We start from the raw sequence: 24,189 nt of genomic DNA, 5'->3' as shown, positions 1-24,189 counted from the left end.
GGGAGCCACTGGGCTAGAAGCCTGAACACCCAGCGAGGAGAGATCCTATCCGAGGGTTAGGCCCTTCTGAACAATACCCAGTTTCAGGAAACAGGAACAACTCCAAGATGGGGGGTGGGGGGGCAGGGAGAGGCCCAGTCCCCCAGCAGTGGCACACCTAAGTGTCACCCCCCCTCTCAGGGAGCCTGTCCACCTGTTGCCCGGGACAACCCCACCAAGAAGACAAGACCCGGGTGCTCTGATCCTGTCTCCTGTGTGAGTCAGCTGGCAGGCCCTGCTGGGCGCTCTCTCCCTGGGGAGGCCAGCCCTGTGCTCAGTCTGGGGGCCAGCAGACAGCGCGTGCCAAAGTTCCCTCCCAAATGCTACTTCTGACTCACTTCCTTCCCTAAATCTCTGGCCCTCAAGACTTAGGTCCAGGGGCTGTCTGGGGAATAACAGGGCTGGGGAGGAGCCAGCCTAGGGCCACAAGGGAGCCAGGAGCTTAGGGAGCTCCAAGTGGTCTAGCCCCAGCAGCTGGGATGGAGGGAGGGGACGCTAGAGGCCCTCATGGGGCAGGGAGGACTGGGTTCTCAAGGGGAAATGCTGGTGCTCACTAGGCTGAGGGGTACCCACATCCCACCCCCCTGCCTACCTCACAGCCTTGCTTTTGCCAGTCTCCCCACACCTTTGCAAGTCATTATCTTTATTTGAGAGTCAAAGTACATTGAAATCAGAGTCCATTACTCCTATGTCCCAGTAGCCACCTACTGGGTTGGGCAAAGACCCAGAAGCAAGCCAGAGACTCTAATACCCTAATATTTGGAGGGCTCTCATCATGGCCCGGGCTGTGAGGCTAAAGATCAGCCTCACAGAATCAGCACTGGGAAACTGGACTTGAAGGGGACCCCTGGAGCCCACCTAAGTTCAGCTGGAGCCCAGAGAGGGTGAGCGACTTGCCATAAGTCACAGAGCTAGTGAGTGACAGGATAGAACTAGCTGGACTGGAGCGGCAGACACAGGATGCTGAGCCTCCACAGGATGAGGGCTGCCGGGTGGACAGGCAGCCGCGGGTGGGCAGATGGCCAAGGGAACAGTGAAGGTGCTGGTGCCTGACCAGGGCAGACCCATAGGTCTCTACCAAGAGGTGCTGTTGCGCAAACTCTACGTCCAAAGTGGAGTGGGAGCTGGGTGAAAAAAGGTCAGGGAAGTTCAGAGAAAGAACCTGTGAATCTTCCCGTGGTCACAACTTCCCTCGTCCTAGTTGGTCACAGAATTTCAGGGTAGGACCCCAACTCCTTCCTTGGCTTGAATCCTCTCTCCAGCATCCCTACCAAGTGGTCACTTGCCATATGCTTGCATACCCTCAGTGTTGGGGAGCTCACTACTTTTCAAGCACTCTGTGCCATCTTTGGACTGTTCTCACAGTCAGAATGTAAGCCAACATCAGCCTCCCAAGAGCTTCCTGGGACATCACATCAAGGCTAATTCTGCAAATAGGTCAAGACCTCCTGAAAGCACTTGTATTATCTTTACCACAGGAGTGCTTCCCTGTTTCTAGTGCTCATAACAGAAGGTAATTCTCCATGTAGGAGGCAACCGGCCAACAAAGGAACACTACCGCCTCTTCAATCGAGAGGCATCTTTGCTTTGGCCTCATTAGCCCTGGGCACTTGTTACAGTTCAGTCATTTGGGATTTATTTCGCAAAAAAATCCCAAGGTGCACTCAGAGATGCTGGTGATCTACCCCAAAGTGGCAGACGTGAGAGTTGAAGGGGATCCTTGGGTGGCTCAGCGGTTTAGCACCTGCCTTTGGCCCAGGGAGTGATCCTGGAGTCCCAGGATCGAGTCCCGCATCAGGTTCCCTGTGTGGAGCCTGCTTCTCCTGCGTGTATCTCTGCTTCTCTCTCTCTCTCTCTCTCTGTGTGTCTCTCATGAATAAATAAAATCTTTAAAAAAAAAAGAGAGAGAGAGTTGAAAACAGAGACAGATGGTTCACCCAGGGCATTCTGTGTGAGAGTACCCAGGTGTGTGTGCACATGTCCAGGGGCTCACAGACCCCCCTCGAATCTCCTGCCCTCTGACTCAGCTGGGGCAGAGGCTGATGGATTGAGCCACACAATCCCCAGCCAAGAGCTGAAATAGGAGCCCCTGGCCCAGGAGCCCTGTCAGTCCCTTTCTTCTAGGCCTTTCCAGACCAAACTCCGGCTTCCAACTTCATTACTCTTTCACTTCCCTTGTTTCCAGGAACATCAGGACCTGTCAGTCACCCACAGAAAGTTATGTAGTTCTCAAAACTTTCATATCCCCTACTCATGTGATCTCCACGGCAATCTTATGAGGTGGTTAGGAGACGGGTTATTCCCCCGTTTCACAGGTGGAGTAACTGAGGCTGTGCAGGGAAGCTAGCCAAGGCTTGGAAAGCAAGCAGCCCAACAGTCCTGAACCATGTTGGGGGCCCCCACCCCTGCCTCTTTACTCCTGGCTCAGGTACTGCCCCGCTGCCTGAACTACTTCCCACAAGATGGGTCACCTGCAGGCCTCTGAGATCAAAGATTCAGGGGTAAGTATGCCTGAATAATATATAATCCAAATGAGATGCAAACTAGCCCACCATGAATGTCACCCAGAACTCACGGCCTCAGGCCCTCCCTTGTCGCAGCTCTGCAAACTTCCAGAGGAGTAGCTGGGAGCCTTCTCGCTTTCTCCCCACCCTGCCTCTTGACTCCCACCATGCTGGGTGCAGCCTGGCATGACTTTCAGGAGCCAGGAGGTCATGTGGAAGATGGAAGGTGTTTAGACTGGGATGGGGAAGAGGAGTGATTTCCTGTCCTTTGAGATATCCAAGCTGACAGCACCACAAGGGATTCATCTGACTCCCATAGACGTTGAGGTCCTCACGAGCAGCAAGAAGTGTAGGGACAAGGGTTCCAGAAGCCCAAGGATGCACCGTCAGGCAGTGGCCAAGTTGGAACCATATCTTAGGGGTCCTGCATCCCATTCCAGAGCTTGGCAACTTACTGATGTATGACCTTGGCCAGTGCGTTCCCTCCCTGGCTGACAGTTTCCTGAACCTGGCAGTAAGGGGCTGCGCTAGCTGCTTCAAGCCCCAAGTTCGGGATCCCTGGGTGGCGCAGCGGTTTGGTGCCTGCCTTTGGCCCAGGGCGCGATCCTGGAGACCCGGGATCGAATCCCACGTCGGGCTCCTGGTGCATGGAGCCTGCTTCTCCCTCTGCCTGTGTCTCTGCCTCTCTCTCTCTATCTGTGTGTGACTATCATAAATAAATAAAAATTTAAAAAAAAGCCCCAAGTTCTGTGGGTTCTCTTGGATTCTGCAATATCTTGGAATGATAGAGTCAAAGGATCTCTAAGCTTGGAACAATAAGGGAGTCAGGCGATCTTTACCTCCGCTTCCTCAGAACCTGTCTCTGGGCAGTCCTAAGCTCTTGGGGTTAACTGTCCGGCCAGCCACAAGGAGCCTTTGTACTTGAGGTCCAGGCGCATGTGCCCCTTTGATTTGCATGTCCTCTACCTGGCTACATCGTGATCATGCCATGGCCATACCGGCCACACTCCAGTGAGCTATGAAGCAAAGTTTACTCATGGGCCACAGGTACAACCTCTGGACTTGTGAATCAGTGATTAGTTCAAGTTGGATGATGGATGGGGGTTTCTGTGTCGATGGGCAAGATGGTTGCACCATCTTTGATTAGTGACCCAGAGGGAAAAAGAGATGCTCAAAGATACGATTTTATAGGTACTCTATTTTATAGGTCCCAAGTTTCAAAAAACCATGTACCACTCCCTTCCGCCCATGCCAAATACAGCCCACGAACAGGGTTTCTGATTGGATACACACACTATGTACACAAACATGAGCACACATGCACGCATACCTGCACAGGACACACCCATGGATCACACACACCAGGCACACACACATCAAGCATATAGGTACGGATACTTGAAATGGGAAAAAGACTCAAGAGATTAAAAATCAGAGGTCCTGGGTTTGAGTCCAGCCTAGGCTGGGCATCCCCTCCACGACCATGGACAAGCCCCTTGAATCTGAGACCACCTGTAGAATGGAGACACACCGCCACCTGCCTCCCAGAGCTGCAGTGAAGACCAAGGGAGCTGCTGTCCATAGGTTTTGGAGGCTATAAAAAGCTCTTGGGCTGCCTACATTTCATGCATGTGAACTGTGCAAGGGATCTGGAATCAGCAGCCCGATAAAGTAGCCTGACACCTTAGAAATGGATTTGACAGGAGTCAAAGGCTTGCTTTTCTATCCCAGCTCTGTTTTCTTCTAAGCAGGTGACTTTGAGCAAGTCCTTTTCTCTTCCTGGGCCTCCCTTTCTCCATCTATAAAAGGAGAGGGTTGGAGGGGGACTTCCTGTTCCCTAGGGGCTCCTAACACCAGACAGAAGACGGTGGCAGGAATGCTTTCCAAGAAGGAAAGCAGAGCCAGCTTCCCAAACTACCTAGCTGAGTAGGCAGGCACTCTGGATGCAGGACAGGGGAAGGCGCCAGGTGTAAAAGTGGACAACGAGCTCCAGTCCACGTGGGGGCACCTTCGGATTCGTGTGCCTCGCTTTCCAGGCTCTTTCTGCAGCAGGGAGGGCAGGTCCGGGAGGCCCCGGGCCCCCGGCTCAGGGCAGCACGGCCAGAGCTCCTCCCGGGGTCACATTGTCCCCCCGCCCCAGGGCCCTCGCAGGGGCTGTCAGGTGCGCGCCCTCGGTCCGGGGATGCCTCCTTACCCAGAACTTGGAGCCGCACAGGGCGTCCATGGGGCCGAGCCGCTGCGGCCAGGAAGGCGAGTGCGGCAGCCAGGCCAGGCGAGGACCCAGCAGCACCCTGAGCCTCCTCCTCCTCCGCTACCACCCACCCTCCCCGGGCTCCGCCCCGCCCACCCCGCTAGGCCCTGCCCTCGGCTCTTTGGGTCAAATCTCCTGTCCCGGCCAATTGCAACAGAGCCTCCCTGAGACTGCATGACTGCGGGTCCCGGAAGGACTTTGGGTCAGGGGTGGGGAGGCACTGACACGGTGACAACCCTGTCGATTGGCCGGTGGGCGGTGCCGGAGAGATGCCCCTCCTAACACTGAGGCTGATGGGGCTGGGGCAGGATCTGTGCCCGAGGCGCACACACCTGCTCCCACCCCACCAACTCCGCCAGGCGGTGAGTCATGGAGCTGTGGAAGGTGACTTAGCAAGACGCCCTCCGTGAATAAATCCTTGATGAGGTCTCGGTCATCTCTGGACCACAGTCTTCTCATCTGTGAAATGGGACTGCTTACATGTGCAGACGCCTGGGGAGTCTACCTCTCTGCTCATGAGTTACCTGGGGACTAGCAGAAACAGCACATGAGGAGCTCGGGGGCCTGTGTGCCTAAGGACAGGAGGTGTGGGGGGCGCCTAGCATCAGAGATGGTGCCTTCCCGTGGTCCTCTCAAATTGCTGTCTTCCTGAGGTTCTGTGGCTCCCTGATCCTGTGCCTGTTGCTGCAGTGTCACTCTGTGCCTCTACTTTTGTTTCTGAAAAACAGGGATAATCCTAGTTCACAGGCTTACTTCTGGGGAGTACCCAGCAAAGGTATGTAAAGCATCAAGCATGTTGCCTGGCACACTTAGTCGGCCCCTGGCGTGGGTTAATTTCCTCCACTCTGGCCCTGATCAGGGCGAGGGACCGGCAGGTGAGGCCCCAGAAAGATCTCCACGTTAGCACACTGCTAGGGCTGAGTCTTCACATTCTCCATCTGGAAAATGGGATTTGGGCTCAGTGGTCTTCTCTTGCTTGGCCCAGCTTGGACACGTTGTATCCCCTCCATCCTTCTATCTCTCATTCCCCCAACAGAAGCCAATTCACCTTATTGGGGCTGAAAAGGAATCCCCACCCATGCCCTCCCTACCCTCCACCCTCCACCTCTGCCCCATCTCTCTCCTGGCCTCATCTCCCCAACCCTGTGGTCAAGCTTGGTGCTGTCTTCTGGGTCTGCCGGGTTCACCCTGGTGATCCCTTCTCTGGCACTTGTTCTCAAGAGGTGTTTCCCTCCTTGGCTGCTTAGCAGCAGGCGTGGGTGCCCAGCAATATAATACAGAAGTAGCCAGCCAGCGCCTGTCCTTCTGGGCTGGCAGGAAGTGACCAGAAGGAAGTCTATGCTGTGAGCTATTGGAACAGAGATCTGAGATGCACTGGAAAGAGCAGGGTGGACAAGGCTCCCCCCTCCCAGGCAGAGGGATGGGGGGCAGCTTCCCCTCCACCAGGCAAGTCCTCTCAGCCCTTTGTCTGCCCCCCTCCCCTCCACTGACCCAATTGCCCTTCACCCCGCCCCCATCTCTGAGCCCAAGACTTTCCAGAACTTTCACATCTTGTCACAGAGTGTCTTGGATTATATTTAGTTGTGAAGAGTCTGTCTTCCCTGCCAGTCTGAGGTCCCCAAGGGCAGGGATTGACGGAGTCACCTCCAAACCCCCTCCCTGCCTCGGGCAGTAACTTTTGTATGCTGTGTGACCTCAACAAGGCCCTTGAGGTCTCTGGTACTTGGTTTCTTGAACAACTTGGACAGAAAGCCATCTAAGGTCTCTCCCAGCTCTGGTGATCCAGGCTTCTGTGGTGAGCAACTGGGGTTCCTCCTTCAACTCTTCCTCTAGTTTGGGGCCAGGACCTTCAGTTTCCATCTTCAGCGTTGGGGTTGAAGCGCCGTCCCGTCTTGCCATGGAAGAGCTGTCTCCGAGCTCATGGCATTGGGTGGGAGCCTCCAAGATCACGGGAGGGGACCTTTGCCGTCCTCAACCTCTCTCGTCTCTCTTGAGGTATTATTCACTGGGTCCTGCCATTTCTGGCCTCTCTTGGAATGGGATCTGTTTCGCATGGCCCTTGGATAATAGCCATAAAACTCCTAGGATGTGATAGTTTTGGCTTCACCAGAGCAAGAAAACATAGGCCCTGAGATGTCTTATCCTGGCAGAGGTGGGATGAGCTCCCCGTCTCCCCAGTGCCGGGCTGTCTCCATGTGGCTGCTCGGGCAGGATGCATTTCTGGTGTCCTTAGCTGTTGCACTTGTGCCCCTCAGCCCACCTTCAGGGTGCTGGGCACAGTCCCCTCCCTACACCTCAGCTCTCTTTCTGCACCTGGCAAACTCTACCCATCCCTGGAGATTGTGTTCAAGTCCCACAGCCTCCCCAAAGCCTCCTGTGAACCTCCCTCACCCCTGGGCTAGGGACCCTTCTCCACACCGTCTCCCTCCTGCCCTCATTATACTCACTGATCCTCTTGCTCACCTCTCCCAGGGGACTGTGCATACCTTCAGAATAGAGACCAAACACACTTATTTATTGCCATATCTTCAGCACCCGGGACAGTGCCTGGCAAAGCTGAGCCTCAGGAAATGTTTGTTGACTGACTAACCAAGCATCTCATGTCCTTAGAAGAAGTTATAAGTGGTGAGGACACTGTGGTCTCAGCTAGAGTCCCAGCAGTGGGCACCGTCCACTCTGCTTTAGACTTTCCAAAACCAAGATGTTTCCATCCGGAAGCTTCTGAGAGGAGGAATAGAGATCTGTGGGTTGGGCTGCAGCAGAAACAGGGGCTGCACCTCCCCCAGCTTTGTTACCCCGGCCCCATCCTCCGCTTCAACTGACTGCAGCTCCAGGAGGGATGGACAGAGTGTGTGTGTGCTGCGCCTCCCCCACTGGTGCGCATCCCAGGGGAACCCAGCAGAGATTTTCTGGCAGGGAGATGGAAAGATAATTGCAAGGTACAGCTCTGAGCAGGAATGACAGCAGAGAAGAAGAAAGCAAAGCAAGGTGGGGACAGGGAGACCAAGGGACAGGAAATGTTGTGAAGGTTGTGAGGAGGAGGGAGCCAGGTGGGAACTAGAGCAGGGAGGGGCGTGGAATAGAAAAGGTTATTCTAGTTCTCTCCTTCACTCACTGCCCTAGTCTTTTGAGCCCTTTGTGGTTCCTTGAAGGCCCGGAGCACCCCCAAACCAGATCCAGCTCCCAGACTCCAGCCTCCCCCTTCTCTCCTCCCAGGTAGTGGGGCAGGCCTTGTTTTGTCCGATCCTGCCTGGTGGGGCCCCACACAGACGCCCCTCATGGGCTCAGCAACCCGCACTTGATCTGATTTGGCATGCGTGTGAGCGCTGGCTGCTGTGCCCGGTTCAGGAGTTTTCAAAGCAGGAATTAATTAGCTCCGTGGGCCACAGTCAGCAGCTCCCGCACCTGGACCGGGGCTCAGTCGAGTTCTGAAGTTCTTAGCAGATTTCCCTCCTGGGTGTTTGCTGGAGCTGCCACCACCTTGACCTGCCTTGCTGTGTCCTCAGAGTGGAGGGCCGGCCCACAACTCAACTGGCTCCTGGCAGCCACTGTCGCGGGTTAGTCCTGGGTCCCCTGGCCCCAGACAGGGGTCACTGGGCACTGTGGGCTCAGCACTCCCATAGCTGGGATTCCCTATGCACAGACGAGTCCTTCATTGGGCCCGGGAGCGTGTTTCCTCCTTTGGGGGGCTATGCAGAGCCCCCGTCTATAGAAGGTGTCTGTCAGTGTGGTGTCCTCTCCCTAGTCAGGTCCCTCTACAGAAGAGGCACATGGTGGCCCCAGGGGAAGATACCTTGTGCTGCCACCTGGTGTCTGAGGTCCTCACTGCACCACCGTGGCCAGCCCTCCAGGTCTGGTTGCTCAGCTGACCCAGGAAAGGGGAGAGGAGGCCATGGGGAACTAGGTTATGATGGGTGGGGACCAGGGGTGACGATGGAGGAAAAAGCTGTTTGGAAAGTGGGAGAGGCCTGGGAGGGGCACGGGGAGAGGACAAGAAGGACAAAGGGATGGGAGGTGGGGAAGGGGAGCCAGCGCTCTGTGGTTCAAGGGCAGCATAAGGCCAGAGAAAAGATGCCTGGGAAACTGGGTGATCACAGAGCCAGCCGTGGCTAGCCCTTGGACGAGCGCACCTGGAGCTGAGGGAACGCCTTCTCTTGTGGTTAAACGTCTCTCCTCGCGCAAGGTGTGGGCTCCTTTAAGCTTCCGAGTATGCCAAGCTGGGAGCCCATTTCTATGAACACAGTCACAAATGTGACTGCCTTGGAAAATGCCTCCCAGGGAAGTTGTTTCGTGACCAGGATTCTTTGCACCACGTCGTCGTCCCACTCCCTCTACGATGAGAAGAGGCTGGGTTATGCGAAGCCAGTGGGCTAGAGGTTGGCCGGACCTAGGATGAAATCCCAACTCTGTGGTTTCCCCTGTGTGATCTTGGGCAGGTTACTAAACCTCTCTGAACCCATTGCCTCATGAGAAAATGGAAGCAATGGTATCCTCCTGGTTAGGGTGTTGTGAGGAGTAAGTGAGAGATTGCAGAGGAGCTTCAGATTTGTTTTTAGCACCAGCTCAGCTCTCCTCTTCCTAGTCCCCACCCCCCACCCCCAGGCAGACCTTTTCCTGGAGTCTTGGGGTGGAGGAAGCAGAAGCAGACAAGCCCGAGGTGGAGGCCTGCAGCTGTTGACACAATTTCCTCTGAACCCCCAAGGAGAGGGCTGAGAGCAGAAGTGCCAGGATGCACATTCTTACCTCCAAAGGCTCCCACACACCTGAAGCTCCTGGCCAGTTCCAGCCCTGTCCCTGGAGGCCTTAATCCAAGACCTACTTTGCTGCCACCAGCCCCTCCCCCTCCCAGCCTCCTTCGGGCTCCTCCACTCCCTCATGTACCCTAGAGCAGATACAGCCATCCAGACAAATGTCATGAGGTTTGCATCATCATTATTACTACTGTTAATAAGATTCAGCAGTGTTGTTTTTTCCACTTTTATTTTTTTTGAGATTTATTCACTTGAGAGAGAGAGACAGACTGCATGTAAGTGGGGGGAGGGGCAGAGGGAGAGAGAGAATCGGAAGCAGAGCCCCCGGTGAGCACAGACCAGACCTGGTGCTCCATCCCACCACCCTGAGATCAGGACCTGAGCAGAAACCAAGAGTCAGACGCTGCATCAACTGAGCCACGCAGGTGCCCCTATTTCCACTTTCTTTTAAGATTAATTTATTTATTATTTTAAAAAGATTTTATTTATTTATTTTTAAAGATTTAATTTATTTATTCATGAGACAGAGAGAGAGAGAGGCAGAAACACAGGCAGAGGGAGAAGCAGGCTCCATGCAGGGAACCCGACATGGGACTCGATCCCGGGTCTCCAGGACCACGCCCTGGGCCGAAGGCAGGCACTAAACTGGCAGATGCCCAACCACTGAGCCACCCAGGCGTCCCCCCTATTTCCATTTTTAATAAGACACAACCTTTACCATTGGTAAAGATTTTACATTGTTGGGGGAGATTGCTGGGAGAGAGGCCAAGATTCTGCTACATGAAATATCCACGTTGACTCCGGGGGTTCCTGGAGGCAGGGATAGGGGAGAAGCCTGAGATGTAGAAGCCAAGCTCTCTGGCTTCATCTTGACCCAGAATCCTCCAACCATTAGAAGAACAAAAGACCCCAGAGCCCTCTCCCCAACTCTCACACCCTCATTAGGGAATGGACAGCTACAGAATTCTACAAAAATATAAAAGCTTAATCTGCAGACCCAGGTGGACAAAACTCTAGGAATTTTGTACAGCTATGCTTAAAAAAAAAATAAAGGTAGCTCCTACAAGCAGCCCCCCTCTCTCCACCCAAAGAGGCCAGAGGAAAAAGAGTCCCACTCTACACTCCAAGAGGATAAAACCAGGTGTTTGCTTCAAGGAGTAGTATCATTTCTGTCCAGAGAGCAATCAGAAATACTTTCATCAGCTTAGGAAACAAGAGGGGACAAAGCCTCCAGGTGCCCCTGCAGCCTGGCATCCCCCCATCCCAAACTCATCCCAAGTTCAGAGGGGGGCAGAGTAGGGGCCTGTCAGCCCCCTGGAGCGGCCTTTGAGGTTCCAAGGGCCCTGGGAATGAGGAGGTAAGGATGTTCAAGGGAGTAGGGTTGGGGTGGATGTTTGCGGTGGCTGGCAGGGGAACAGGCCGGCTGAGCCTGTGGTTGAGGCCTGTGGCACTGCCTCTTGGCACCAGGGTTTCAGACAAGAATATTGACAAGGTAGCACCAGAAAGGAGGTTCTGGGCCACACCAGTAGCCCATTCTCCCCTCTCCCTCCTCCCCTCCTCCTCCTCCCCCCACCCCATCCCTCCAGTGCCAGCCTTCACCCCCTTCCTCCTCCCGCTGGCTCCCACTGAGCAGGCAGCAGCAGACCATGTAAACACCTAGATGGAGCTCATTCATCACCCCCCAGGGGGCCAACTCCACACTCCGCAGCCTGGTCGCTGGGCCAGACCGACTCCACCGGGAGGTCACCTTTGGCCTGGCGGCCCCCTGGATCTCAGGAGGGAGCAGCCCTCTCCGTGTGCAGAGCTTAATCCCATTGCCAGCTTGATGGAGCAGTACCCACAGTGCCAGTCAGCAGGACCCCTGAGGAGGGAGGCTAAAGCCCAGACTTCCCAGGTCGGGGCGCCGAGGAAGGAAAGTCCAGAAGCGCCGGCCCTTCCCCCACCAACCCACAGATCCCCTTGGCAGCAGCTGAGGCCGCCTCCCCCAGTCTCAGTCGGCCCCATTAACCAAAACAGCTTCATTATGCCAATTTCCAGCTTTCAATGTGCGGCTGATAGCTGTCAGCAGAAATAAGAGTTAATCTGGAATTACATTCACAGAGCTGCCTGGCTAAGAGGAAGCGATAAAGCTTTGGTAGAAGCAGTGAACCCTGCTTGCCCAGCCTTCCAGCCAGCAGAGGGGCTTCCCTCCTCCCTGGCCCCGGGGGACGTGAGGCTGCAAGGGTGCAGCCCTCCCGGGAGGTGTTCTCTCTCCCGGCCAAACAGACAGATGGACGGACAGACACCACACACACACTCAAGCACACTGAGGCAGCTCTGACCCCACTCCTTGCCCTCTGCCCACTCCCCAGCTCCAGGGGTCTTTTCTCCAGCGCCACCTGGAAAAGCCTAACTCTGTCCCTTTTGCTTTTACTCTGGACCGTGATTAACTTTTTATTTTGGAAAATTACTTTATTATAGATATAGATATAGATATGTATGTATATATATATATATATATATATATATAAAAAGGTTCCATTTCATTTGTAAAATCTTATTTTTCTCTTTTTCTCTCTCTCTTTTTTTTTCCTACAGAAAATGATGGCGAGGTTAAAGGAGAAAATAAGTTACATTACAGTTTCCGAAGTGGTTCTCGCTCTCCGCTGAAGATGGGCCACCCGGGCAGAGCTGTAATGCACTCTCGGTCCCAGCTTGTGCTTTGCAAGAAGAGGGAATATAACTAGACTGGTTATTTTGGGTTAAAATAGCCAAGAGACAGACGCCTTCGCCTCAAAAATATTCTGAGACACATACAAGTAGAAGGAAACAAGTCTCTTCAGTCACAAAATGCCGTACATCCCGCATATACTAGATTCAATTAATTTAATAAAATAGAATATACATAGAGATTCTGCACAAACGTATTGCTTTCTCCCAGTAGCTCCTGGCGTTGGGAACCTCAGCTGCACTGGGCCTCTCTCTTTCCGCCTGGAGCCAGGGTGGCCAGGGCTGCTGCTCCTAACGCTCTGGACAGTGGGCTCGCGGGTTCCCAGCCCCACTGAGGCGGGGAGGAGCGCCTCCTTGGAGTCCATATGCAACGTTTTTCAGGAACATAGCCCGGGAGGAGGAGCTAGGATTTGGCACCCAGTGGAGAAAGGGGAGTGGGGCAGGATTCAGGGGTCCAGGTCTGCTGGGTCAGAGGCTAAACCAGAGAGACTCAGCACGTCTTTCTTTGGGGGGGGCGAGGCAGCCATGCTGTCAGGGGGGCCGGAGGCCGAGGGGTCCCTGGAGTCGCTGGACGGAGCCCTCCGCCGGAGGCAGACGCCGGGGCTGGGTGGGGGCCGAGGGCCCTGACTCTCTGGGGGGTCTATGGAGATACTAGGTGGGCTGAGTTTTTTCTTGGGCCGGCTTCCAGGTCCCCCAAGAGGCTGGCCGCCAAGGCTAGAGGGGCCGGGGCCCAGGCTGGGTTGGGAGCCGCCGTCCAGGCAGCTGACCGCGATGGAGTGTCTCCTCTGTTCATCCAGCCAGGACGCAGGCCTGCGCCGGCAGCTCTGGGCCTCCACGCTGTGACACTTCTTCAGGTCCCGTGGGGACGGGGGCTCCTCCTGGCTGCCCACGGTCAGGAGGTCTCCTGAAATCCAGCTCAGCTCCGTGTCCAGCTCTAAGCTGCTTCTGGTCTCGGGTGGGTCTTTGCTCCAGGTGGTTTCTGAGCCTGGGCGGGGGGCTGGCGGGGGCATGTGCTTCGAGATCTTGCTCTGGCGGTGGGGATGCTGCTGCATCTGGGCGCCCAAGTGGCCCCAGAAGGAGGAGGCCCGGGCCAGAGGTGGGGAGGGCCCACTCACCTCGGACAGCAGGTCTTCCCGGCTGCCCAGGCCCTGAACGTCCAGAGAATCAGTCCTTATTGCTGCCTATGGGAGGTGGGAGGAGGGCTCAGCCCAGGGGCTTCTCCTCTCCCATGGACTGTCATCCTCCCCTCCCCCCACTCCATCCTGGTCAAACCAGATAACCCCCACCTCCCCCTACAGGCCCACCCTAAGCAGGAATGTATTTGCTCTTGCTGGGAGACAGGGGCTACATATGTGCAGCCTGGCTTCTGCTGCCCACCATGCCTGCTGCCCTGGCCTTCCCCGATGCCTGCAGGAATCACTCTCTGAAGCTCCCAGCCCCTGGGACACAAGAAAGCACTGGCCTGGCTCTGCTCCCATGCTGTGCATAGGCTGTTTCTTTGGCCTAGAAGACCCTTCTCAAATGACAAATACCCCTCAAATTTACAGGCTCAGATTCTCTTTGACACAGCGCCTGACAATCTCTACCTGAAAACTAACCCCTTCCTCCTCTTTGCTCCCTGATGCACCATGACACAGGAGCATCCCAGCAGCTGTGGCCTGTTGTTGCAATGGTCTGCTGGCATTTACATCTCCAGTTAGATTGTGAGTTCCAGAGGGCAGGGGCTGCGGCCCCAGTGCCCAGCACAGGGAAGCTGCTCTGTGAATCTTTGTAAAATGGATGGGGACTGGGCCTGGGTCAAGTGTGCAGCATCGAGCAGATTCTCATGTGGCCATGATCACACATAAGGGCACACAGGGCACAGGCTGCGGCCTTGTCACAGTAGGGGCAGACCAGTCTCACCTGCCTGCCTGAGCCTCAGCTCTGTGCCCCTGGAAGGTGGGCCCCAGGTTTGGCCAAAGGCAGAGGTACCTAAAATGTGCCGTGTGTCCCTTAGCTAAGTCTAGAATCCCAGAGAATAATTGGGAGTCGCCTCTGGGCCAGGGAAAGGGAATTCAGAGATGTGGGTTCTCCTGCCAAGTGGACCTGTGTCCCTGGCCTGGTCTCCAGGCCTCCTCAGTGAAAGAAAGGAGGGGAATATAAACACTCAAAGGGCATAGACCACTTCTGCTGTGCCCGGTACTGTGTCCCAAGGACCTAGAACTGTCTCTGGCACATGGTCAGCACACAATGAACGTCTGCTGAAAGAATGAAAGTGGCAACCCTGGCCATCACCAACAGCCGAGGGTTTCTAGCAGAGAGGCCAGCCCCGGGCCCAGGCCCACCTGTCCACACCTGCTCACCTGGCGCCTGAGTGGCCTCTGAGCCAAGGGGGAGCGGCCTGGTGGGGGCAGTTTGGGAATGGTGCCCCAGGTGGGAGCGCTGTGGGGCTGGAGCAGGTGAGGTGTGTCTTTGGGAAGCTGCAGGATGTAGCTGGTGTCTGCTGGCTGCGAGTGGACAGATAAGACAGAGCCTGCGAGCAGAGTAGGGAGGAGGAGAGAGGAGAGCAGGAAGGTCAGTGGTCTGACTCTCACCTAAGTCCCTTCCCTCCTTGCTCCTTCACCCACTGGGGCCTCCACCCTCACCCCAGACCTCTCACCCTGGATTGAAAGCCACTCTTCACAGGTTGGGGGCCCCCTGGAGGGCAGAGAGACCTGTCTTGCTGCCTCAGTGGCCCCCCTGCCCAGGTCAGGACGGGGCGTAGGCAAGGATAGGGTCTCCCTGTGTGAGCCAAGCTGGCCTGCTTGAGCCCTGCTACCTGACTGAGCTTTGGGGAGCCCCCAGCTTCTGCATCCTAGGGACCCCTCAGCGGTGCCTCCGTCCCGGAACATGTAGCTGTCATTGGGCAGGGAGTGTGTCCGGCTGACCCCAGACTTCCTCACAGTCAGCAGGTCCAGTCCCAGTGCAAGGGGCATCTCCTCGGGGTGGGGCTCCATCTGCAAAAGGAGCAGGGGCGGGAGGTGGGGGAAAGAGGGGGGCATCCGGATTGTCTAACTGAGGCAGAGCTGGAAAACAGAAACCAGAAGCTTCCCCACCCGGGCTCTGGTCCCATCCCCTCCCCACCGCAGGGCAGTAATGGGATGAGTTAGTTGATGGGGGAAGAGAGGGCAGAGCATGGATGAGCCCTCTAGCACAGCAGGGAAGCAGGTGGGAGGAGTCCCTGCCCCAGAAAGCTATCCAGTACCGCATCACTTCAGAGCCTCCAGGTGGGGAGAGTGGAGGAGTGAGAAGGTGTCCAAAAAAGGGAGAGCAGCCCCCAGGCCTGGCCCAGCAAGTGGTTCAAGAGATGGTTCCCAGGGCCCCATTAAGAGGTTCTGAAGCATCACAGTGGAGGGCAGAGGATGAAAAGCTAAAAGCGCTCCCCTATCCCTGTGCTGGGGTTGGGGGGTGGGGTGGGGAGTGAGGAGGACCCACCCCGTGAGCAGGGCCTGCCTCACCACCCAATGTTTTAAGACAGCCCCAGGACCCAGCATTGCACATGATCTGGGTTAATGTGGGTTTGATGACAGGTGACCAGTGGGGAATGTCAGCTGGCTTACCTGCCTGGCTTCCCCCACCTTTTAATATCTCAATGACTCTGGCAGGTAGCAAATGGGAGGTGGGGCGCAAGGCCTAAGTACTATGGACTCAGGACCTCCCTTACTGGACAGATTGGGGTTGAGAGTGAGTTTTTTTGAGTTTGTTTCAAAGGAAAGCAGTAATCAGGCTTTGACCTCAGCTGGAGGGAGCTAAGGTTTGTTCCCCAAAGACTTCTCCATCTCCCTGTGACCCCTTTCCTGTTTGGGGTCCCTTGTACCCTCCATTCCTAGTTCTCAGAGAGGCTGGAGGGTTCTTGTTCCCATGCAGGCCCAGCCAGTTAAGCAGCCCCAGTTGGGCCTGTTGGAAGAGTCTGCATCTTTTGCTTCCTCTCTGAGCCCAGGCTCCATTTCTGCCAGCCACCCCAAGACCCTGAGGGACCTCCCAGTCTGTGGTCAAGCCCCTACCTCAGCTGAACCCTGCTATGAGGAAGGGGACCCTGTCTCTTAAGTCCTAAGAGGAGGGGGAAGGCAGGGAGGAGGGGGCTGCTCTCAGTCTGTAGGGGAAGGGGAGCTGGGCAAGGGAGGAGAAGCTGTCCCAAACACAAAGAACCACCCACCTCCCGCGACATGGGGACACACAGGGACAGTCACAGAGGAGACAGGGACAGCCCCACCCCCCACCCCCCAGGCAGAAGGGCACAGTGGTAGCAGCAGAGATGTGGCTTTCACCCACTCCATAGAGGGGAATGGCTCATGTTGCAGGGAGGTGGGAAGGAGGGGGGCGGGGAGGGGAAGGGCTGGCTGGCACAGGCTCCAAATACAGAGACTGACTCTGCATCAGGTCAGCTGCCTGATGCCACCTCTGTTTTGGGCTGTGTTACTCCTGGATGTCTGGATTCACTCTTTCTTAACTGTGCCCCTGGGCTCTCGAGGCCCCAATTTAATATTATCTAATTTCTTTGCCCACAGTGGGGAACTGGGAAAGACCTAGCGAAGCCTTGGGCACCAAGCGCCTGCTGGGTGATGCCTCTGGGTGGGGCCTGGTGGCCAAGAGAGAGGAGTGGGGGGGATCTGGAGCCCTGCAGCCAGCCCAGCCCCTGGGGAGGCTGGGGGAGCAGTGAGGGGCCATGTGTAAGTACATTGCTGTCCAGGGCACTAGGTAAGAGTGTGTGAGTGTCATCAGGCAAAGAGTCATCCGTCAGAGCTAGAGAGTGGGACGGTTCAGACACAATCTCTGACGTCAGAGACAGAGCCTCCATCTCAGCTAGAGGGATCTAGACAGGGAGAGAGATGATCAGGCGTAAGAAACCAGGACACATGCACACGCGCACACACGCGTGCGCACACACAGAGCCCCCCTTCCCCCTTTTCACGAAGCATGGTGTGGGGGAAGGCCTCTCTCCTCTCTCCCACCCCTCTCCCAAGTAAGCTGCCGGCACCTCCCCCACCCCACTTCCAGCCCCCCCTCTGATCAGAGAGGCTGCAGCAGGCACCAGGGAGCCAGAGCAAACACCGACAAAGCAGGAGAAGCAGAAACTTATTCTAAAGATACCCCAGGAACCTTACCGGCCCCCTCCCACACTACCACCACCCAGGGAGGAAGCGGGGAGCAGGGACAGCTTTCGATTCTCATAAAGATGATACCAGAAAAAAAAAAAAAAAAAGAACGAAGAAAGGCCAGCAAAGCGCCTCTCCGCTCTCGCCACAGACAGAGCAGCGTGGGGGGGCGCTGGGGACAAAGCCGCCAATCTGATGACTCTTTCCTGCCTATTCTCTCTGCTTCCAAAAGCCTGGCAGGACTTGGCCTGCCCCCAGATTCTGGCTTCGCCCCTCCTGGGCCCTCCTCCGCCTGCCGGCAGCTTGCCCGCCCTCTAGCTTGGGTTCTGGGGGATGCTCTCCTCCTGCCGCCATTCTGAGTTGAGCGCACCCGGGTGGGCCGCCTCCCAACTGGCTGGCTCTGCAGGGAGACTTCAGTGTCTCCAGCACCCTGAGGGAGGGGAGGGCCCTCCATCTCAGGTGAGCCACCTGCCTGATCACGCCATCGCCATCGTGTCCCCTTCTCTCCCTGCACCTTTCCCCCAGGAGCCTCCTTCAGGATGGGAGGCCTCGAGAAGGGATGTGCTCTCTCACTGATCATTCTAGGTCACTGCCTGATTGCAGTCCTGATGGCCTATCTGAGGCTGAATAATCCCTAGAGGGGATTCAAGAGGTCAGGAACCCTAGGGCCAGGGTCCCTTCCTATGTGAGCATCGCTTTCTATTTCTTTGGATCAGGATACAGATGTCCCAGGTCCTGGGAACCTGCTTTCCTTCCCTTCCACCTGGCAGGGCCAGTGGAACACTAGGATTTTCTCTCTCCCACTGACACCTGTCTCCTTGCCTCCACTCCAGGTCTATCGGGGGCTTCCCTGCAGTACCTGACCTAGGAGGGGTGGCAGGGGGCTCTGCCAAACGGAGGGGGTCAAGGGCAGCCAGATAGGTCACAAGTGGGGAAGAGGAGGGTAGGAGAACCCCAGAAAGCAGAAGAGCTGAGTTTAGATGGGACTGGAGGAGAAAAACATACAAAACTATGGAAAGGGACTGGGCTTACGGGGGACACCCAGTCTTATTTCACAGCGAGGTCTCCAGAATCCACTCTCAGCTGGAACCTTCCATTCCCTCTCAGGACCAGGTCAGAAAGCACTGGCTACTGAGAGCACTCATCATGTCTAGTGGGCTTCATGGCTAAAAAAGCCACCAAACAGAGACTTTGGGGATGGGTGCTGGACATAGGGAAGAAGCAGACTATGCCTGAAGACATATCCCTCAGTGGGTCCCCTGGCCACCTGCACTGTCCCCAAAAGCCCTCTTCCCCGGCTTTGGCACCTCACTTCCTCCACCCACTAAGGTCCCACTGCCAACTTGTCTTCCCTCCCATTCTCTTTTTCTTGTCCAGGTGTTTTCTGACAAATGCCCTCTGTAAACCTCTCCTAAATTCATCCTTCCCTGGAAGTTACAACCTCAGCATCCCTACCTTCCAAGAATGTGTTCCAAGGGTTGATCTCAGCTTGTAAGAACCCCAGCTCCCTCCTGCCAAGCCCAAAGCTCAACTGAGGCCCTGAGGCTGTTCTTTCTCCAGAAACCCAGTGGGCAGGAAACACCCCCGCCTCCCCAGAAGCACGGCACAGCATGGCACAGCCCGGCACAGCACGGGGGGCACAGTAACCTGTGGGTCGGAGCCGCCCAGGCTGCGGGCGGGAGGGAAGGCAGAGGGCTGGCCCCCTGGGCCTGCCAGCTCGTCCATCAGCTTCAGCTCCCCTTCCAGGGAGCCCTGGATCAGCAGGGATATGGTGTCAAACAGCTGTCTGTCCTGGGGAGGACCAGCCCATGAGGGAGCCAGAGAGTCAGGGGAGCGGGGTGCAGAGGGGCAACAAGGGGAAGTGTCGTGGCAGGGGATTGACAGAGAGATATAGAAAGAGAGAGAGAGAGAGAAGGAGGAGGAGGAGGAGGAGGAGGAGGAGGTCACACACACACACACACACACACACACACATGCACACGCACACCCCAGCAACAAAGAGACAGGAGAAAGAGGAGGGGATAGGACAGAGGAGAGAGGTATGGGAGGAAGGAGAATAGGAGCCAGAGATGAGAAGAGCTCACAGGGAGAGAGGGAGCAGGAAAGCAAAGATAAGGAAAGGATTGAGAGATGGAATCAGGGAGGTTGAAAGGTGGGAAGGAAAGAGGTTTGGTCATCGGGCAAGGGTAAGAAAGAAACAGGAAGGAAACAGAAAACTTAGCCTTGAACCTAAGAGCCAAGAAGGGGAGGCCGGCTGGGCTGCAGGTGCAGGGCGTGGATGAGCCACACACGTGCTGGTGGCTTGCTGGGGTGGCCCTGTGCTGCGGGTGCAGCAGCCATCTCTGGGGATGGGTGGGAGGGGGGACCACTCACCCCTCAGCATCCAGGCAGGAGGGGCAGGAGGATCTGGGCAGGGCTCTGGGGCCCACCACACTGCCGATTCCTTGTACACCACCCCCAGCCACTGGCCACCGGTCCCACACCCTTCTCGGCAGGGGTGGCTGTTTGCTCACCGTGGGGTGTTCCAGGGAGAAGCGCGAGGCTGCTCCCGTGTGGGCCGCGGTGTGCGGGGCCCTGAGCTTGGGGCTATCGGGGCTGTCGGGGCCCTCGACCCCCGGCCAGAGGAAGGGGCTGCCCAGTGGCGAGTGGGGCTGTGGGCTGAGCGTCTTCATCTCCAGCTCCAGCTCAGCCTCCAGCTCGGCCTCCTCTTTGGCCTCCTTGTTGCTTTCCTCCAGGTGCTTCATCAGCACAGCGATCACCACGTTGACCAGCACAAACTGGGCCGTCAGCACGAAGGACACGAAGTAGATGGGGGAGATGACTGTATTGTAGCATGTGGACTCCTGGTCACAGTCCCGGAGGGTGTCCTGGGGGTGGAAAAAGCATTACACGCTTTGTCCTGGGGAGAGGCAGTCAGAGTGTATGCTGGGGAGAGGGGGTTCTAGAGTGTTTCTGCATGGAGAAGCACATGCTTTTATTCATGGCCCCTCATCTCGCCAAGGAATCTGGGCTCAAGGAGTAGAAGTGCCTCCTGGGGTCAGGGCCAGCCCTGGGACAGCCCCTACTGCCGTGTGGGCTCACCTTCATAATGCCGTTCCAGTTGTCACCTGTGGACACTCGGAAGAGGGTCAGGAAGGCCATGCCAAAGTTCCGAAAGGTGGCATGCCGGCCCAGGCCCTCGCAGGGGTGCGTCTCATCACACTCTGGAGGAGGGGGGCAGGAGAGAGAGGCGGGAGTTAGCGCAGGAGCCCCGGGGCCTCCAGCCCTGGCCCCTCTGTCCTGCCCACCCCGACTCACCCAGGTCTCCAAAGAGCTCCACACCCAGAGCTGCAAAGATGAAAAACAACAACATGAAGAGAAGTCCCAGGTTCCCCACCTGGAAGAGAGGAAAAGAAATGGGAAAGGTGCCACTGGGTCTCCCAGCCAGCTTCCCCGAGCTCCCCCTACTGCCCGTCCCTTCGGAAATCACCCCCTCCTCCCGAAGAGGAGCCCTCCCGCCACCCCCTCCCTCCAGCTACCTGAGGCAGGGCCTGCATGACTGTGTCCAGCAGCGCCCGCATGCCCACAGCCATCTTCAGCAGCTTCAGCACTGCGGAACAGGACAGAGCAGTGAGCCTGGCCCCCGGGGCTGGCTCCCGGGTCACACAGCTGGATGGCCGGCCAGGGCCGGGGCGGGGCTGCTGGCTTGGCGGGGTGGCCAGCCAGGCTGCCAGGGCTCCACCCAAGCCCTCAGCCCAGCCCTAGCCCTCCTCTTTGACAGAGGCTGGGGCTGGGAGAGAGCCCCGGTGGGAACACACACGCATGAAGTCCCCGGCCAGCCTGGACGGGTGGGTGGTGGGTGAGCACCCGGGCACTGACCTCGGGCAATGCGCAGCACTCTCATGATGCGGATGATGGTGGGGTTGATGGGCAGCGAGGCATTGACCTCAATCTCCTCCAGCGTGATGCCCATGATGGACAGCAGCACGATGGCCAGGTCCAGCTGGTTCCACCTGGAAAGCCCAGGACACGGCTCCCTGAGTGTGTGTGTGTGGGGGGGCACCGCAGAGGAGGGGGCAGTTGTGGCAATACAAGTGATGACAGAAAGGGGGGTGGAGGTCTGTCAGTCCTGCCTCTCCATCCTGCGGAGAAGCCATGGCTTGACTCTGTCACACCTCACACCACCAGCTGGCCACACAGGTAGGACCAAGTCTTTTAGCTCAGGACCTCTACTTTGCATTTGTAGCCATTCTTTTTTTTTTTTTTTTTTTAATTTGGCACTTTTATACTGTTTACTAGGTGGCAAGCACTCTTTTAGGGGCTTTACAAATAGGAACTCATAATCATCACAGCATTCTTTCTCCTTTGATAGATCAGGAAACCAACGCACAGAGCAGTTAAGTAACTTACCCAAGGTCCCCAGTTTCTAAGTGGTGGAGCCAGGATCCGAATCTGGTCCAGGCAGTCTGGCTCCAGGCTCTGTGCTCATAAGCCCCAGTCTGGGCCACATGGATTTCCAGCTGCTAGCATCCCCCAGGCCCCCCGCTCCCCCTTGCCATCAGCTCTAGAGTGGAGGCTGAACCTTTCAGGAGTCCAGAAAGGTTTTCAGGTATTTCCTCGGGGAGATGGGTCCTTTCCCCACTCCCATAACCCCACCCCTCTCAGTTACCTGTCCTGGAAGAACCGACGGAAGCCAAAGGCCACGAGTTTAAAAACTGACTCCAAGACAAAGATGACGGTGAAGATATAGTTGCAGATCTTCAAGGCCTCGTCCAGGATCTGGCAGGGATGGGCCGGGAGGGTCTATGCAGGGCCTCCTAAGGCCCAGGGGGGATGCCTGCCCCTCCCCCTCCATCACACTCCTAGATTTGGGAAACAGGTGAGTCTAAGGGGGTCCTTTCTTTTCTGTCTCTGCCATGGTGGTCAACCACTGGCCACCACACCAGGATAGAAGAAGGTCCTCATTCACACGCATGATTCAAACTTTGTGCTAAAGGATCTCTCTCCTTGAGGGATGGTGAGGACACCACATGAGAATGTGTTGGAAGGCACAGAAGGCTAGAACCTGGAAAGGACCTTGTGTATTACTAATTCAGCATCCCCATTTTACAGATGGGGAGACTGAAGGCTGACGGAGGCTGATCTGAGGAGTGACAAGATCGCTGGTGAGTTTGGAGCTGGATAGTCACTAGAATCCAAACCCCAGAAGGGCAGATACCAGTTTTTACTGGTCTGCCTTCTGTACCTTCAAAGGGTAAAGAAACACATGGCAGACACTCAATAAATATTTGTTGGATGAAGAAATCAGGTCCTCTACTTCCTAGCTATAGGACCTTGGTCTGGTCATGTAACCTCACTGAGCCTCCGTGTCCTCATCTGTAAAACCAAGATGGTGCCCACTTCCAAGGGTCACTACAAGGTATACACAGGGAAGTCCTGTAGGGTGCCCAGCACTTGCCCAAGGTCCCCAGCACAGGTTGGATTCGCCTTACCCTGCAGTCCCACAGCTGGAGGCAGGGCCCGGAGTGCCAGTTACTCACTCTTACCTGGGGCTGCTGGTAGTGCTCCATGGCCATGGTGACCACATTCAGACCAATGACACCCGTGATGAAGAGGTCCAGATAGTGGCTGGTACACAAGTGGTGGACGAGGAGCCGGAATCGGGAGTAGTCTGAGTAGTAGGGTTTACACTGGGCCTCTGGGGGGAGCAGAGGGGAGAGCAGAGCAACCATCGGCCCCTGCCCACGGAGCCCCCACCACCCAAGTCCCTCACAGGCGCCAGCCTCTAACGCCAGAGCTGCAACATTCCAGTTTCATCTGCGTCCTCGCCCTCCACACACTGCCTTTCTCGGGGGGCAAGGGAGCTCCCTCGGCGTCTGCCCCCCAAGCGTCTGTTCTACTGGCTACAGTTGGGTGCAGAAGGAGTCAGGACATGCAGAGCTCCCACCCACATTAGACACCAGGTGAGCCCCCTCCCCAGGGCTGCCTCCAAAATCCACCAGCCCCTTATAATGCCCTTGACTTGGTGTTCTGCAGTAAGGCCAGATCGATAAGATGGAAACCAACCGGTCTTATCAGGCTTAGAGGAAGGAAGCTCCATCGACAGAGGCAAAGGCCCTTGCTCCTTCACCACGCTCAGCCCCTCGAGGGGAGCAGAGCAGATTACACAGAGCTGGGGTTCGGGAATAACCAGAGATCAGAAATCAGACATCTTCTTGACTGGCCACACTGACCCACCTAAGGGCCCCTGGAGGGGCAGGGCCTAGGTCCCCCATGCCCTCATGGGGGGCGGGGTACAGAGGAAAGGCCACAGGCTCTGCTCTTCCCAGAGTCATCTGGGGGTGGCTCCACCTGAAGGACTCACCCAGTTTCTAATGAGGCCATGCCCCGCCTGCTCCTGGGCGTCAGGGCAGCATCAGACTACAGGCTGGGCTGGAAGCACTGTCTGAGATCTGTCAGAGGCATATTTCTCTTGTAATTAGTGAACCACTTAGTTATAAAATCATGGTGCCAGAAGGTTGGCCTGCTAAGCAGGCAGAATGAATCTGGGGGCAGGAGATTGCAGGGGGCCCCTCCTCCAGGTGCTGAGGAAAGGCCAGGCCAAGTTGGGCATGGATGTCAGCTGGAGGCGGTTGACAGATTGGTCTCCTAGGCAGTCACAAAGAAAGAAGAGGCTCCCCACGGGGAGGTGTGGGGCAACCTCAGGTCCCAGACAGCCCTTCCCCCCCAGAAAGTCTAGGGCGGAAGCCAGCCAGCAAGGGCTGCAGCCTCTGAGGCCTGTGCCAGGGGTGGCTGGCTCAGGGGCAGCAGAAAGCTTTGGGTCCAGGCCAGCTCAGATAGAA

At 56.5% G+C, this 24,189-nt stretch overlaps 2 protein-coding genes across 28 annotated transcripts in view; both read right to left on the bottom strand.

The window, feature by feature from the left end:
- The window catches only part of ABCC3 (ATP binding cassette subfamily C member 3), a 44,547-nt gene extending 39,682 nt beyond the window's left edge, over nucleotides 1-4,865 (bottom strand). The window contains exon 1 of the mRNA XM_038547687.1: nucleotides 4,738-4,865. Within this exon, the coding sequence (XP_038403615.1) occupies nucleotides 4,738-4,767 (30 nt within the window). The 5' untranslated portion in view covers nucleotides 4,768-4,865. The remainder of the gene's footprint in view (nucleotides 1-4,737) is intronic.
- A 7,479-nt stretch (nucleotides 4,866-12,344) lies between these two features.
- Nucleotides 12,345-24,189, bottom strand: part of CACNA1G (calcium voltage-gated channel subunit alpha1 G) — a 63,003-nt gene continuing 51,158 nt past the window's right edge. For 14 of the 27 annotated variants that reach the window (XM_038547674.1, XM_038547673.1, XM_038547675.1 and 11 more), the window contains 12 exons: nucleotides 22,894-23,045; nucleotides 22,017-22,126; nucleotides 21,227-21,360; nucleotides 20,887-20,957; nucleotides 20,666-20,744; nucleotides 20,450-20,571; nucleotides 19,882-20,235; nucleotides 19,016-19,159; nucleotides 16,951-17,085; nucleotides 15,052-15,229; nucleotides 14,597-14,766; nucleotides 12,345-13,435 (listed from right to left, as the gene is read on the bottom strand). In XM_038547674.1, coding sequence (XP_038403602.1) covers nucleotides 12,701-13,435; nucleotides 14,597-14,766; nucleotides 15,052-15,229; nucleotides 16,951-17,085; nucleotides 19,016-19,159; nucleotides 19,882-20,235; nucleotides 20,450-20,571; nucleotides 20,666-20,744; nucleotides 20,887-20,957; nucleotides 21,227-21,360; nucleotides 22,017-22,126; nucleotides 22,894-23,045 — 2,384 coding nt within the window. In that variant the 3' untranslated portion in view covers nucleotides 12,345-12,700. The remainder of the gene's footprint in view (nucleotides 13,436-14,596; nucleotides 14,767-15,051; nucleotides 15,230-16,950; nucleotides 17,086-19,015; nucleotides 19,160-19,881; nucleotides 20,236-20,449; nucleotides 20,572-20,665; nucleotides 20,745-20,886; nucleotides 20,958-21,226; nucleotides 21,361-22,016; nucleotides 22,127-22,893; nucleotides 23,046-24,189) is intronic. The other 13 variants (XM_038547680.1, XM_038547681.1, XM_038547683.1 and 10 more) reach the window with 2 other exon arrangements.

This window comes from Canis lupus, chromosome 9, assembly GCF_011100685.1.
Source record: "Canis lupus familiaris isolate Mischka breed German Shepherd chromosome 9, alternate assembly UU_Cfam_GSD_1.0, whole genome shotgun sequence".
Taxonomy (NCBI): Eukaryota; Metazoa; Chordata; class Mammalia; order Carnivora; family Canidae; genus Canis; species Canis lupus.
The sequence above is the reverse complement of the archived record's forward strand: the minus strand, read 5'-3'. Positions and strand labels throughout refer to the sequence as shown.